Genomic DNA, 16,422 nt, shown 5'->3' with positions numbered 1-16,422 from the left:
TAGGGAATATCAAAATCCTACTCTTAAAAAATAATAGATGACCAAGACTTTTATGCGGTGCTGAAGATCGAATCCAGTACCTCACACATGCTAGGCAAGCACTCTGCCACTGAGCTACAGCTCCAGCCCCCTCAAAACTTTTTAAATTTAAAATGGTTGGTCTTGATTCTTCTATAGTCAGCTGCTAAATTCCAGTCACTCAATTATCTGGGGCCTGATATTCCGAGTTTAGAAATACCACATTCTTTATTTTATTTTCCTACTTTAACAAACAAGGGGAACTTCTTTCCTTCATATAAACAAATGCCACACATTTTAGTAGGACTTTTTTTTGAAGTCTAATAGTTGGTAATATGTAGCTCATTTAAAAATGAAATTTGATCAATATGGCTAGTTCAAGAAATAATTTACACGGAGACTATGTTGTTTGGAATAGATTTTTTTGATTTTGCTGCAGAAGTTGTCTAGAGATCATCTAACTTTTCCAAATCAAATTGTATTTAGTTCTCACATCAATTATTTATCCTTGGTTTTATACTTTTAAAAAATGTAAGAGTTCAACTGGGTGCCATGACACACACCTATAATTCCTGTGACTCAGGTGGATGAGAAAGGAAACTCAGACTTGAGGCTAACATAGCAAGTTGGTGAGGTACTGAGCAACTTAGTGAGACCCTGTCTCAAAATAAAAAGAAAGCTCTCAGAGGTAGATGCCTCTGGATTCAAACCCCAGGACCAAAAGAAAAAAAGGGGGATTTTCTTATAAAATTCTATTCAGATTTTAGTTCTGCCCCTGCTGATGCATTGGATAAAGTTACAACTGACAAAACTAGCATGACTTTATTGAAATGACTGTATTTTCTAAGTTATTTGTAAGGAACATGATGCTTTTTCAAAATGTTTGTCTAATATCTTCATATTGTCTATTTGAAGCAGATCCACCAGTTATTACTCGCGGTGAGTTTTAAAATGAGTTTATTAAAGAATGTTCTTAAGAAGGCAACAACTTGTGATTTGTCATTAAAAAAAAGTTATGTTTCTTCATGCTGTATAATAAAGGTAATGTAAGAGAATATAGTTATAAGCTTCTTTTTGCTGGAATTCTCTGATAGTACAGTACAGTGTAGTCATTTATGCAATGCTCGAATAAATTAAAAAAGTCTCTTCTTTGCTTCTCTTCAAAAAGTGATGAATAATAACAGAAGATGGCCTGAAGTCATTTCTTTTTCTATTCATTCTGTAGTATTGGAGCCAGTATCTAGGAAACAAAGAGAAAGAGTAAATTCAAGGAGGAACTTAATTTTAATTAATACTGATTATTAAAAAAAATAACTAATGGTGGTGGTAGTTAGCAGGGAGGGAGATGGAGGCTTAGGCTGAATAGGGAAGCTGACAACAGAAATGGCTTGAAAATGTCAACAATTTTCTTTTTAAGACAGAGAAAAAGACAACATTTTTCTTTCCATATTTATGATAGAGAGAAAGGTAAGCTGTACTATATTTGGTTCACATAGCTGTTACACAACCACGTTTTTCAGGTTCTAAGTCTTCCCAGTGAGCGGCATATTGAAATTCCACCTATTTTTTTTTTTTTTTTTTTCTGCTTCTGTATTAGGAATTCAACTCTATTTCAGAAAGCTAACTTTAAGAATAAAATGGATTTACTTTATAGTGGCACCTTATTTATCTGGCATTACTGAGGAGTAGCATTTTCTTAATTATTTAAATATATAGAGCTACCTGTAATGCCACACTATTTATCTCTTAATTTGGGTAAAAAAGCTTATTTTTCCAAGAGTGCATTCTTTTCTGCTGATATGGAATAGAATACAATCTAAGCTTTTCTTATATGCTCACTTTTTTGTTGTTGTTGAAGATTAATTACTACACTTTGCTGTAAGTGAGGGAAGCTCCTCAGAAGTTACAATAGATGAGGGTGATTTATTACTCTTTATCCACTGAAGTTTGGAGAAACAATTCTGCATTTTTAAGCAAGACTAACACATTCTTAGGACCATCAGACAGAAGCTCTTGTAAACAGAACACACACCTATACATGGTCTCTTTGATTATTAATTCTTCTCAGACACCTTCTTGACTTTTTTGGTTCTAAGCTATGGTTCAAAGGGTTGAAGCTCTTACTCTATTACTCTACATTCATGCTGTTCAATATGATAGCCACTAGCTAGCCATATATGACTACTTACATTTAAATTAATTAAAGTTAGATAATAATGTTAAAATATGAAGCTGTTTAGTTGCCCCAAATACATTTCAAGTATTCAACAGTCAAGCATGGTTATTAGAAAATGGAGACACAGAACATCTTCATCATTAGTTCTACTTAGTAGTGCTGGTATATGTCAACTCCTTTAGATAAGAGGCCTAGCAATTACAATATTAATTCCCCAATTCTACAGTTCAGTAAAAAATTAGAAGCTTAAGTGTTATAAGGATGCTACCATCCAGTATAAACTTAAAAGCCTAAAGGTTAGGAGGATGTTACTGGATTAAAAGGCAAGAAAAAATATGAAAAATTATACATTATCTGAAATATAGAAATAATATTATCTTGTGATCTAGAAAACAGTACTGCCTTAATAGGAATTAAGAAAAAAACAAAAAAGACACAAATATACCCATATCAAATATACAATAACACTGATCTAGCAACAAAAGATCTTAATTATCTGATAACTCTTAAGAAGTCAACTATGTCCTTAGTTCTTAGAATGATTATTCCTAGTTATTATACAGTACAAGTCAATATAATGTTGGTTGTTTCAGAGACTTTGACATCTGGAAGATACTATTTTTCAAAAATAGGGCTGAAGGTATTTTATGCAGCCATCAGATATCAGATGGAAGAGAACAGTTAACACATGTATTTATAATGCACACATGCGTTACTATAAAAATATATTCATAAAGACTAGAAAGGCTTTACTATTAAGAGTGATTAGTTATCTCTAGGTGATGTTATTGATAATGTTTTTCTTTGATGTGTTTATGGACATTCTCTACATTTCTTTCCAATGATTAGGTACTTCTTTTGAAATCCAAAATATGTAAAACAAAAACCCCTACCCAAACCCAAGAAATGAGGCTATTACTTTCTACACTTCCATTTCTTTTGCTTCTCGGCTACCTGTTTATACCAAGTATGGAGGTGCATGCCTATAATACCAGTGACTTGGGCGGCTGAGACAGGAGAATTATAAGTTTGAGGCCAGCCTTAGCAACTCAGTGAGGCCCTAAGCAACTGAGCAAGACCCTGTCTCAAAATAAAAAAATAAAAAGGGTTGGATATGTGGCTCAGTGGTTAAACACTCCTGGGTTGTATCTCCAGCACCAAAATTAAAATAAATAAATAAATATATAAATAAAATCAAAACTCTCTTTTTGGAGAGTAGCAGTCTTTTCTATTTAAATTCAGGAACAGATAGCTGTTTTATTTTTTATTTTTTGAGTGTTGAGATTTATTAATAGTTGGGGAGTACTGACGTATTAAAAATATTACAAAAAAAAAAAAAAAAACTACCAAAAACTTATTTTTGATTAACGTTAAGCACATGTTAACCAACATCATAAAATGTATGTCCATTAGGACCACAAGATAACAAAATAAAAGTTTTTGTTGTTGTTTTTTGTAGATTGACTATTCACAGAAGACAATATGATTTTTACTAGGCAGTCTATACCCTGCCTTGCTTATTTAGGATAAACATTATTTGTGTACATTTAAAATACAATTAGCAAAAAGGATATAACTAATCATAGAACAGAGAACAGAGATAAATAGCTTTTATATCATTTAAGAATCAGAACAAGTACCTAGGTCTGCAGTGGAACATTCACTTGCATAGATATCATAGATTAGAGGAACAGATATTTACCATTATGGCTGCAAGGTTCTTAAATCTGTTTTAAAATAATTAACTTCTAAAATATAAAATGTATGGCTATCCAGCAACATAGAAACCTTAGGATAAATGTCAACATTAAAGAACATGTCCTTAAAAAGAATTTTGAAAATCTGATAAGCACTTAAAATTTGCAACTGAAGTGGAGAAGAAAAACACTGTTTCTTTTCCTTAAATTCAATCTGTGTAAGTAGTCTAAGTGTCATGTGAAATGTATATACACGCCTAAAATCAGTAAGAAGACTGAGATCTGGAATTCAGAACCTGAGACAGAAGTCAGGTCTTTAATTGGAAGTTGATCAGTTCTCCCTCATAAGGTTTTTGAAAAAAAAAAAAAAAAAAAAAAAAAAAAAAAAATATATATATATATAGATTGTCTAAAGACTCATAAAAACAAGATTTCAAGTAGCAATTAGGGGAACACTTACTTTTACCATCACAGGCTACAATTTTCACTTTATCCACTTTAATAAGTTCTGTCACCTCTCTGAATTCAACATCATTCAATACAAAAGTCCACACATTATCGCAGAATCTGTATGTATTTAGAGAGCCCTTTAAAACAAAACACACAGTGAAGTGTCATTTTTTCCCCTCATATTTTTCTCCAAAGCAACTTAAGAGAACTTAGCTACTAAGAACATAATTGTTAAAATAATGTTTAATGCTTAGCTGCTTAAGATTTTCTTTAATTTTAATCCTATCTACCTAAAAAACAAATGAAAGCAAAACCCTGATAAATTTGCTAAGTCAAGAGTTAAAACCCATTTTAATTGGACTATTTTGGCACTATAAAAGTGTCTGCAAATTACCTGTAATGAAGATAAGTTGTATGAAAATCTGAATTTGTATTTCTACTGCCCTCATGTGGCTAAATTATGAAAGTTCATGTGAAGTTTTTTGTAAAAACGTTTTAAAAGCTACTTATTTTACTGTGTATATTAATTCTTCCAACTTGTACAAAAGCAAGAATTTCTTAGAAACACTAAATAAATTTTAATCTTGTGATTTAGCTCAGATGTATAACTGGATTAGCCACTAAGCAAAGTTTTTTTTTACTTCCTAAGGTAAAAGGTATACCTGAACATTAAAAGAAAACATTTTTTATAGAATGTGGTCAAAGTGCAAGAATAGACACCAAACAGAATACAATCAAAACCTAATATATACACACATGCATACCTATTAAAGAATTTAGTATGAAACAAGACAGTTAAACGCCTAAAATTTTTAGTTTAGGAAAAGCATTAAACACAAAAATATTCACTGTGGTATTATTTCTAACAGCAAAATTGGATTCAATCTAAAATGTGTTATGAAGTGAGAATGGTCAAAGAAACAATGATGGCTATGAGTGAATTAGTTAAGGAATTAAATAAACTTGAATAATCACTGTGTACTACTCTGCTGGGCTCTGAGGTTATAATGGTAAACACTGGTCCCTGCCATCAGTGAGTCTAGCAGGGAGAGCACTGAAATAAGCAAACATGCAGTGTAACAATGCCATGAAAGAGTAAGCTACTGGGTACAATGGTGGGAGTAAAGCAGAGATGCTCAAGAGTATGGAAAGCACAGGGCAGAGAAAATTTCTCTTGCAAAGTACAGGAAAGTTGAATCTTGAAGAATAAGAGCTAGTCAAAGGAGAAGTGGGACAGTGGAAAGAAGACTGACAATTGGAATGGGGTGGGAGAGTCCAGAAAACAATGTTTTAGGTTTAGGAAGTACTAAGGTGAAAGAGGCAATGCAGATCACTTAAAGCCTATGTCCTATTCTCATGTTGCGTTTTCATTGCTTGGAGGTCAATGAAAGACTTGAAGCAGGAATCACAAGATTAAATCTGTCATTTTGGCTATGACAAGAAGAATGGGTTGAAGGGGAGTATGGTTGGAGGCTGGAAGACCAGAAGCCAACGCCTCTTAGAGGTAGCCGAATCAGAGGTAAAAGTAGCTGTACTACAGTAGTACCAAGGGGAACAGAAAGGGAGAAATTTTGAAAGGCAGACTTGATAGAACTCGACAAGTATGAATATGGTGGAGAGATATAAATCTATGGTAATTTCCAAGTTTCTGACTTAAACAATAATAGATTCACAGAAAAATCCAGTTTGGTAGGAAAGTTAAATTTGGAACATAATGAGTTTGAGACTAACTTATTATGTGTGTCTAGCAAGGGGACATTAAGGGACAGCAAGAGACGGTAAGGGAGTATACCAATTTTTACTAAGGCCACATGACTGGATGAGATCATGCAAGGAGAATATTTGGATAACACTGAGGAATACCAATTTTTGTGACAACCAGAAGAAAACTATAAAGGAATCTGAAAGAGGTTAGGGAATATAAGAAAGTATAAGTAAAAATTCTAGGAAGTATGGGTTTCGAAAAAGAGAAAATGATCAATGTTTATCACAAATTATGTATTAGATTTAGGCAAAAACAATTTGTCAAGAGCAGTTTCAGTGGAGTGGTGAGAAAAGGATAGAAAATTACTTATGACATAGTGGAAGGCAAAAAGCAATCATTGCCAGGTATGGTGGTGCATGCCTATAATCCTAGCAACTCAGGAAGCTGAGGCAGGAGGATCGTGAATTCCAGGCCAGCCTCAGTAACTTAGTGTGGCCCTAAGTAACTTAGTGAGACCCTGTCTTAGAATGAAAAATAAAAGAAAGGGCTGGGGATGTAGATCAATGGTAAAGCACCCCTGGGTTCAATCCCTAGTACCAAAAAAAAAAAAAAAGAGTAAATGTAACAAGATATGTTTAAGTTAGTTGTGTCAATAACTTGAACAAAGCATAAAGCATGTTACTAGGATTTAAAGTTAATATGTGAATATTCACTTTCAAATATAAACAATTTCAAATGTAGCCTGGAGTGAAAATTGGTTTATATGTGTTGAAATTCTGTTAGTTGTAATACAAATACATATACTTCATTTGGTTTGATAAAGTAAAATGTTATAAAACTTGACTGTGAAACAACTTTATTACTACTCTCCTGTATTTACATTAAACATAATTAAACTAGCATATTAGCTAGATAACCCACATGCCTGTAATCCCAGCAGCTCAGGAGGCTGAGGCAGGAGGATCACAAGCTCATAGCTTGCCTCAGCAACTTAGTGATCCCTAAGCAATTTAGGGAGACTGTGTCTCAAAAAATAAAAGGGACTGTGAGGATGTAGCACAGTGGTTAATCGCCCCGGAGTTCAACCACTGGTACCAACAAAAGAGAACAAACAAAACCTCAAACCAACCAAACAAATCCCCACCAAAACTTAAAACATAAGTCAGGTGTGGTTGTGCATGCCTGTAATCCCAGCAACTAGGGAAGCCGAGGCAGGAAGACTGCAAGTTCAAGCCAGCTTCAGCAATTCAGCGAGGACCTAAGTAACTTAGCGCAACTCTCTCAAAAAAAAAAAATAAAAAGTACTGGGGATGTGGTTCAGTGGTTAAGCACCCTTGTGCTCAATCCCCAGTATCAAAAACCCAAAAACACATGATTAGATAGTAATATAAATGTATTTTTTTTGGATCATCTGGTGAACTAGAACCCCTAACATGAAATAACCTTTACTGCATTTTAGTTACTTAAATATTTTGCTTTTTCATTGCTTTGAGTCAATCTACTAGTATCTGAAGTATAGTATAAGAACTGAATGTTAAATTCATTCTTTATATTAAAAAAGTCCCTGCTATAAAATATTTGGCTTTGGTCAAATACTGATTTTAACAGTCATTTGGCCAAATTATACCTTTAATGCATTGCTAATAAATACAGTTGAAAACACACAAAGACACACATACACAAATGTGCACATTTTATATATGTAAATGTGTGTGTGTGTGTGTGTGTGTGTATCCAAGACAACATCTGGTTTTCTAAGATTAAAGTAAAATTTTAAAAGTTACCCAATATATGTTCATTACAGAAACATCAAAAAACAGGGAAAAGGAAACTGTCAGTGTTAGCCTACTTTTCTGGACCATTAAATCTTTTAATGCTTGCTTAATTACTGATTTTTTTTTTCTTCCAGTGCTGGGGTACTGAACCCAAGGCCTCCCAGGCTCTACCCCTAGCTCTTCATTACTGTTTGAAGCTCAGCATTATGATGTTTAAGTAGTCATTACCTGTATCTGTGGTCATACAATGACTCTTGAAAAGTCTAGTTATATATACTAGTTCAATGTGAATTTTCTCCCTGAATAATGAATTCAGCTCAAGTTCATATATTTTGACTTTTTTTTACTATACCCAAGGGTTATTTTTCCTTTAACATCCTACTAAGTGATCTCACTTATATGGAATTCATATAGGATTTCAAACAAAAAAAATTAACATGCTACAAAAGATTATTCTTTTAATTGGTGCCTAATCTTCTTGCTAGGCTAGCAATAAAATTATAAATAAAAAAATTTAAATGTGATTGAGCATTGTAGCTTTGGAAATTAGATATTACCAATACATTATACCTATTCTCTTTGTAATACACTACACCACGCTAAACAGAATGTTATTCGCAAATATTCTGGACTTAAAAGAGATCAATTCTGTTGTAATCTGAGGTAGGGGGCAGGGGTAGGGAGTAGGGTGATAAAACGAGTTACAGAAGTAGTGATGTGGAAAAAAAGAAAGAATGGAAAAATAAGTCCTGGTAAAGACTGAGTACTTAAATCTTGTAGAAAATTGAGAAATTTACAAAATGCTATGAAAGAGAAATACAAGTATCAAATTACCTGTAAATTTAGTCAAAGAGATCTAAACTAGAAACCTACAATAATGCAACTAAAACACCATTTAGGCCTTGTGGATTCTATGGTCTCTGGTAATTCTCTACCATTTTTTTTTTTTTTTTTGCGGTGCTGGGGATCGAACCCAAGGCCTTGTGCTTGCGAGGCAAGCACTTTACCCGACTGAGCTATCTCCCCAGCCCTCTACCATATTTTCTACATGAGTAAAAGTTTATGGATTAAAATGGATCAACTTAGAAAATCCAGGGTCAGGTTTCAAATGGCAAACTGGGCAGATTTCTACATGAGTTATATAAACAAAAACTAATTTTGTCAGAATTATTACTGTCAAATATATTTTACAGTCTTAAAGACAGAAAAATGACCAGTAGATTCTTTTTATTTTTTTTCTTCAGTAGATTCTTTTTTGTAGACATCTTTTATTCCAGTTAGTTTTTAGGCATGTGAAACTGATGAATAAGACACTCATTTATATATAATATAAAATAAATGCAGATTTCATCTCTTTATTGAAATTTAAGTTAAATGGCCTTATCTATCTTGTTTACCTCTGTATTACCAGTATCTAGAACAATACCTGGAAAGGCACTCAAAAAAAAAAAAAAAAAAAAAAAAAATTTAAAAATCATCAACAAAAACAAAAAACCCCAAACCCCAAATTGTTGAGGTTCTCTTAAAAGCAAGGTAACCCATAAGTCCTTTTCATATATTTTAACCTTCTAATTCTACATTAGTGTTAGGTCCTATAACAATATAGGCACATATATTAAATAAAACAGGATAATAACCAATCATTATACATTGTATTACAGGACTCCACCAATATCATAATGTGGTAAGACTACGTCTGTTCTACCAAGCCTTTTAATGGGTCCTTACTATAAAATCACCAAAAAACAGAGAATTTGTTCAGCTCTGCAGGACTCTTGCAAGTATAAATGACAAAGGAGGTCAAGTTGCCAAAATAAATAGTTATCTACAACTACTTCAGGTTTTTATAAGCCAAGTCATCTAAGAGTAGGTGGGAGGCAACATGAAGTTCCTAGAAATAACTGTACAATTTACCAAAATAGGTGAAGGCCAGAGTTTGAGAAACACGACTGAATTGTAGGGATTATTTCTATACTACTTACCTTCAATTTTGAAATTAATGTTTTCAGGCATATGAAATCTCAGGAATTCTTCAGGGCAGGTAGCCAAACATACAGGTTGACTTGTGAAACAACAGAATAAAAATCTAAAGACAACTCTCTCTTACATTAAGTGGATGAACTTGGTATAGAACTGATTTAAAAGTATAATTTAGTTATTACAAAAAAGTTCCAAAATTTGATTAGTCATCTCTTCCTCGTATGATTAATTATTATGTAGGGGGTCTCAAAACATCCCTTGATGAAGGCTTCTAGATTTAGGAAAATAGCCTTACCCTGAAATTGACTCTGTTCCTGACCCTCTGAGCCAATGCAGAATTTATAGCCTTATCAAACTGAAGTAGAACTTGAAGGGCAAGTTGGGGGGTGATCTGTTGAGACTGAGAGAAAATAAAAGGTCATAAATCCTTGTAGGGAAGAACATTAAAGACAAAATAATACACAAATTATCACCTAAAATTTAATTAGGCTACACAGAGTCTCTAAACTAGAATCCCTTATTCTCATTTACCATAACTGACAATGAAGAAGTCTTTTACACTATCTTGACAAAAAAAATAATTTTGAAAAGGAAACATGCAGTAATTTTACAAAGCCAGAATGAAATTTTGCTATCTTTCCTTACAGCATCTGGAAAGAGGTGTTCAATAAATTGGGGGAGCCAAGTTTATTCTAAGTAAAAAACAGGGTAAATACACACACACACACACACACACAGATTAAATCTTACTAAAGACCATTTAATATCTAAACAAATGGAAATATTTGATATGTTTTTAGTTGGGTTGTTTAAAAAATCTTCTAAAATTAAAATATAAATTAGAAATTCTAATTTAAATCTCAAAAGACTATTAAATTACATAAACTTTTTTTTTTAAAACATGCCTTTCCTCTAAATAAGAGAAAGGTAAAATAATTGATTTCAATTTTTAACAAAATATTTTGAAATATTCAACTGTATCATTTCATCATTTTGTGTTCTATTGTTAGGATGGGATAATAACAAAGAATTTAAGGTTACTCATCAGTCAGTGACATGCTAAGTAGTCTAGTTTACCCCATATTTCTTTGCCTGGGATAAGGGATATGACAAGAATTATCATAGCTCTAAATGAAAATGCATTGATTTTTTTCAGTGTCCCACCTGTATGAGCTCATCTAGGCTCTCCTGAAGACTGTTTCCCAAAGTGGTATTTCTGTATAACTGATATGCCATGGCTTAGGAGGAAGAAACTGCTTTTTCTTCAGGTTTGCATTGATGTCCTAAAAGTTTAATATAAAATCATTTAAAAAGATCACACTGTAACATTATAAATTACATATGCAATATAGTCTACTTCATATATTTTAATATAAATTATAATTTTAGGATTTTTGAGTAATTGTTTTTCCTAGTTATTTTTCTGTGATTTTGAAATAGGCATTTACATCCTTTGAATATATATTAAAATGTGTCTTTACTATCTTTCAAAAGTTGGCCTTGTAAATCTAGACTTTTTCAAGTACCCCATTCATTCTACTTGTGATAAAATCACTGATCTAGACTTATTCAGTGAACATTTGCATGCCTGCCCCTTTATTTTCCTCCTCTCTTAAAATTCAGTAATTATAGAGTGCCTACCAAGAGGATGGTACTGTGATAGGAACCAGGGAGAGAAAGATGAAAGAAGACATACTCCCAATCCTAGAAACTTAAACCCTAGAGAGGGTAGCAGACACTCTTAGAGAGGGTAACAGGCATACAAAAAGGTTAAATTCAGTATAAAATAAGAACCAGATAGAGATATACACAGCATACTATGGAGGTTGCCTGTGTACTGAGTTGATTCAGAAATTTCCTGATTCTTCCAGTCAGACTTTAGCAGGAAATCGTTACAGACTGATAGAACAGAAAAATAAAGTCATAGAAGTATGAAACAGTAAGGTTTGTGGTGAACTATAAACCTTTCCATATTATTACTGCATAAACATGAATAGCAAGTAGTAGGAGATGAGGCTAAAATAGAGGGCACAAGGACTTTCTTTGCAGAAGTGGTGCAACAATGAGAATCCCTGAAGCACTTTTAAGTATGAGAGTTCAGACAAGTTGGCTCAAGTGTGAGATTAGAAACAGATGAGGGATAGGGTGGCAGTAGTACAGATTCAACAGATACTTACTGAATTTCTACTACACGTCAGGTGTAAGATCCCTGACCTCACGGCACTTGCAGTCTAGAGATGGACAGGAGAACATATATTCAAGGGGTAATTATCAGATAAAACTCAGCAAAAATAATGGTCAGTCATCAGTCTTCACATCACACATTTTGTCACTTATGTTTTCTTGACACATTTCTTTGGCTTTTGACACATTACTCTTAGTTCTTTCCTCCTACCTCACTGGTTACTACAATTCTTGTTTCCTTTTGCAGATTTCTCCTCAGCTCTCTATTCCACCTACTTAAGATTCCTTAGTTCTTTTCTTCATATGCTTTTCAATTTATCTAGGCTTATGGCTTTAAATACTATCTATTTGTAGATGATTCACACATTTTTTTCTCCAGTACTGACTTCTCCCCTTGAACCCATATATAAAATTATCTACTTGATACTGAATACAAAAGTCAAGCAGATGGCTCAAATTAAATTTTCCAAAAAACAGATCTGTAATATTACCATTCCTTCTAAACTGGCTGTTCAAAGTCTTGCCCATCCCAGTAACTGGTAAACCCAGCCTTCCAGTAAGACAGTTCAAAACAGTTAGGTCAACTTCTTTCTCTCTTTTACCATCTTTAATGCTATCACTCTGTCACAATCCTGTCACTAAAATTAATGCAATAATCAAGTACATGGTCTCTTTGTTTCTCTCCTTGTCTATGCCATCCTCATCCTCAAGTACATAGCAGCCACAATGAGACTTTAAAACAAGGCAAATTACATCACTCATCTATTCAAAACCACCAATAGCATTATATCATCTCCAAGTGAAACCCACCATGTCCTTCCGACAGTTTGCAAGGCCTACATGATACTCACTCTGCTCTGGTCATACTGGTCGCTGCTGTCCTTTGACAAGGCAAGCAGTTCTTGCCTTTGACCTGGCTGTTCTTTTTGCTATGATTTTTTCCCCCAGATACCTACATAGTTCACTCCTTCAATTGATTCAGATTGGTGCTCCAATGTTACCTAGTCAAAAAGGCCTTCTGTCATTAAGGAATTATGTTCCTCCTTGTACTGCTTTATTTTCATTCACGTCAATAACTGAAGCTGAAATACATATACTTTTACTGTCTCCATCTAGTACATTGGATGATCCATGAAGATAGGGACTTTATTATATATTTACCACCCAGAATAATGTATTTAGTATGCACTAAAAAAGTATTTGTTGAGTGAATAATGGTGGCATTAGTCAAAGTACTAATGTCAAATATTAGAAATTTATCTAATTGGAACACGAAAGTTTCTACTAAGGAAAATAAAGAAGTGAAAACTTCGAAACTGATACAATCACATCTACCTACCTACCAATATCTATACCACATTGTTTGCCTCCTTGTCTGGTTTGTCACTATAGTCACCTAAATCCAACCCCTTTACTTTTGCATCAGGTTCTCTCTTTTTAATACACTTGAGAAAACTGTTCTACTAATTGAATTGTTCTTTCTCTTGCTCACCACCATTTTCCTTCTTATGTTCATTTCCATCAGCAAACAAACTGGTGTCTACTTCTCCTATCTCGGGGAGAAAAACCAAAACCCAAAACCTAACTTACTTTCCCTGCCAGTTACATTCTATTTCTCTACTCCCCTTTACCAGAAAACTACTCAGAGTGGTTTGTTCTCACTGATTTCCATTTCCTTTATTTTCTTTTTCTCCTCAACTCATAGTCAGTAGGTTTTCTGCTTCTAGCACTCCAAGGAAAACAGATGGTGAAGGTTACCAATGGCATTGCTAATGCTAATCCTCAATCCTCAGGGGACTAGAGCATTTGACACAGCTGATTATTCCCTCCTCGACATTAAAGGACCTTTGCTTGGCTTCTGGGACACTTCAGTTTATGGGTTGCCATGTTAACTCACTGGTTCACTGGTTCACCCTTTTTGTTTGTTGGTTGATTCTCCTCAAATTTTAATGTGATAGGACACAATTTTCCATTTCTGCTGTCTGCACCTATTCCTTAGTGATAACATTTATTTTTATGGTTTTAAATACCACTTCTGATGATTCTCAAACATGCATATCAGCATAAAACTTCTCACTAGGGGATTTAGCTGCCTACTCAACACATCTACTTGTTGTCTTTCCCATTTCATAACTCCATACTTCTATGTCTTCGACAAAACTTTGAAATGCTCCACATCCAAGTCCTCAAAAATCCACGAAGATCTATCTTAAAAATGCATTCAAAATCCAACCATTTCTCCACTATTATCACTCTGATCTGAGTCACTATTATAGTCATTTGGATCTCTACAATAGCCTTCTGATTTCCTAGCACTCTACTCATAACTCATAGCTAGGTGATGTTTTAAAAATATCAGTTAAAACATGTCTCTTTTCTATTCAAAACTATGGGCCCCTACAATGATCTGGCTACCCATTATCTCCCTGACCTTATCACCTTATTCGTTACCACCTTGCTTATCCTTCTCCAAACAGTAGCTTCCTGGAAATTCCTTGACCATGACAAGTATGTTCCTGAGAGCCTTTATGATGGCTGTTCTTTCTGACTAGAATACTCTTCCCTAGAGATTCACTTGGCTAACTCTCTGAAATTCCTAGTCTTTGCTCAAATAGCACCTACTCAGTAAGGCCTAAACTGACCATCATACACACATACACACACACACACACACATATACGTATATTTACTTATTTGTGTATTTTTTGTGGGGGAAGGGTTACTGGGGATTGAACTCAGGGGCACTCAACCACTGAGCCACACCCCCAACCCTAGTTTGTATTTTATTTAGTGACGGGGTCTGAGTTGCTTAGCACCTTGCTTTTGTTGAGGCTGGCTTTGAACTCGCGATCCTGCAGCCTCAGCCTCCCTAGTCTCTGGGATTATAACGCATGAGCCACTGCGGCCGGCTCTGAACATCACATTTAAAAGACTAATTCCCACACCCACTCTAGAACTTCCCCTAGACCCTTTCTTGCTCAATTTTCATGACCTTCTAACACATTCTGCATCCAACAGAATGTAAATTTCATGAGGGCACAGATTTTTGTCTTGTTTACTTAAGTACACTGGGCGTCTTTAACAGTATCTGATATATTATGGGAGCCGAACAAAACATGTTCAACAAATGAAAGAAAGTAAACTTCAGTAAATATAATAACGTGTGTGAAGGTGAGAGGTCCCAAAAGGAGAGAAAAATTTACAAACTATGAGTACATAATTTGTGTCATACCCCATTTTATGTCTGAGAATTAAGTAGAAAGCAATTATCAGATGATTAAGCATTTGTTAAATTGCTTGCTTTAATGAAAGTTGAGTCTAAAAATTTCTTAGTGTTCAAATCTTTGAAATGTGATATGAACTACAGAAATTTGGTACTCCCTTTTCATTTTGTAGTTTAGAAAATCATTAGTTTCCGAATTCCTGTAATCGGTTCGAGTCCTCCTAGACTGAAGGATCCAGTTAAAATTGGTTCCTTTGTCAGAATTCGCGTGAGGAAAGTTGGAAGGCAGACCTCACGCGACGGCAATGAGACTCTTAGGGAATGCTTCTCGAAATTCGGCGAAACCCGCACGCGGCTGAACTGGACGCTTTAAGACTTAACTCACTAGGTTGAAAACAGGGTGCTGGGCTGACCACCTCCCCAGGTCCGTTTAGCTGGCGCCGCGGGGCTGGCGTGCCGCCGCCTCGCCCTCTTCCCCGGCACCGGCCGCCGAATTAGTAAGGAGCCGCTCCGGGCCTCGGGCACCAAGAACCCTCCAAGTCACCCTGGGAGACCACCCAACCAACCGCAGCCCGGCTCCGGGGGCGACAGGGAGCGCGGCTCGGGTTTTCCCGCGCTAACCCAACCCAGCCCACCAACTACCTGCGGCCAAGGCGCTTCCCACTAGGGAACGCACAGAAGCGGTGCCGCCAGGAGCCTGGCAGGAGGTGCCCACCTCGCCGACCACCTCTTCAGACGCCGCAGAAACCGCAGAGCTGGGCCTACGACCCGGAAGCGCTCGCGGAACACGGAAGTGACACCCGGCCGCTGGGCCCGCCCACTCCTGCTCAGCGCGCCGCTCAAGTCTTGCGAAAGGTTGGGTGTGAAGGGAGTTAGGGCTGGGCTTTCAAACCCTGCAGCGGCGTGAACTTACCATTTGAGCAGTCCACCAGGTTTACTAATTCACTCATAAGAGTAGTTTAATTTTTAAAATAGAATCTCCACTGTTAGGTGTACTATTTGAAAAATGTAGGGTACTTCCGTTTTGTTTGGGTCGTGTTCAGTGTAATACTATTTAAGACTTTGAAATAACTAAATTGGAGAACCAATTCGGAAAATAGGGCGTCTTTTAACCCCCCATATAGGGCGACAATCTAACCGGCAAGCTTTTAGTTTGTGATTATGATTTTTAATTTGTGAGACTATTTAAAATTTGTGACTAATACGCATGTCAA

The 16,422-nt window shown here is 35.3% G+C and overlaps 1 protein-coding gene across 3 annotated transcripts; it reads right to left on the bottom strand.

The window, feature by feature from the left end:
* Positions 1-958: 958 nt before the first annotated feature.
* On the bottom strand, positions 959-15,986 carry Gtf2a2 (general transcription factor IIA subunit 2). 3 transcript variants are annotated; one of them, XM_047542391.1, is made up of 6 exons: positions 15,851-15,986; positions 11,979-12,032; positions 10,966-11,084; positions 10,097-10,201; positions 4,352-4,478; positions 959-1,258 (listed from the first exon to the last, which is right to left on the bottom strand). In XM_047542391.1, the coding sequence occupies exons 3-6, from the start codon at positions 11,035-11,037 to the stop codon at positions 1,233-1,235; spliced, it is 330 nt and encodes a 109-aa protein (XP_047398347.1). In that variant the 5' UTR covers positions 11,038-11,084; positions 11,979-12,032; positions 15,851-15,986; the 3' UTR covers positions 959-1,232. The 3 variants fall into 3 exon arrangements, with proteins under 3 accessions (XP_047398347.1, XP_047398349.1, XP_047398348.1); XM_047542393.1 differs by having other exon boundaries at positions 15,885-15,909; XM_047542392.1 differs by lacking the exon at positions 11,979-12,032.
* Between the last annotated feature and the right edge of the window lie 436 nt (positions 15,987-16,422).

Source organism: Sciurus carolinensis, chromosome 2 (genome assembly GCF_902686445.1).
Source record: "Sciurus carolinensis chromosome 2, mSciCar1.2, whole genome shotgun sequence".
Taxonomy (NCBI): Eukaryota; Metazoa; Chordata; class Mammalia; order Rodentia; family Sciuridae; genus Sciurus; species Sciurus carolinensis.
Note: the sequence above shows the minus strand (reverse complement) of the source record. Positions and strands in the feature narration are given on the sequence as shown.

What these genes read in the sequence shown, in the direction of transcription:
- Gtf2a2 (XM_047542391.1), bottom strand. Translation starts at nt 11,037, where the DNA reads ATGGCATATCAGTTATACAGAAATACCACTTTGGGAAACAGTCTTCAG. An exon ending in GGAACAGAGTCAATTTCAGG is followed by an intron (nt 4,479 to 10,096) that starts GTAAGGCTATTT and finishes TTTGTTTTAAAG; the next exon opens with GGCTCTCTAAATACATACAG. An exon ending in TGTAGCCTGTGATGGTAAAA is followed by an intron (nt 1,259 to 4,351) that starts GTAAGTGTTCCC and finishes TTTGTTTCCTAG; the next exon opens with ATACTGGCTCCAATACTACA.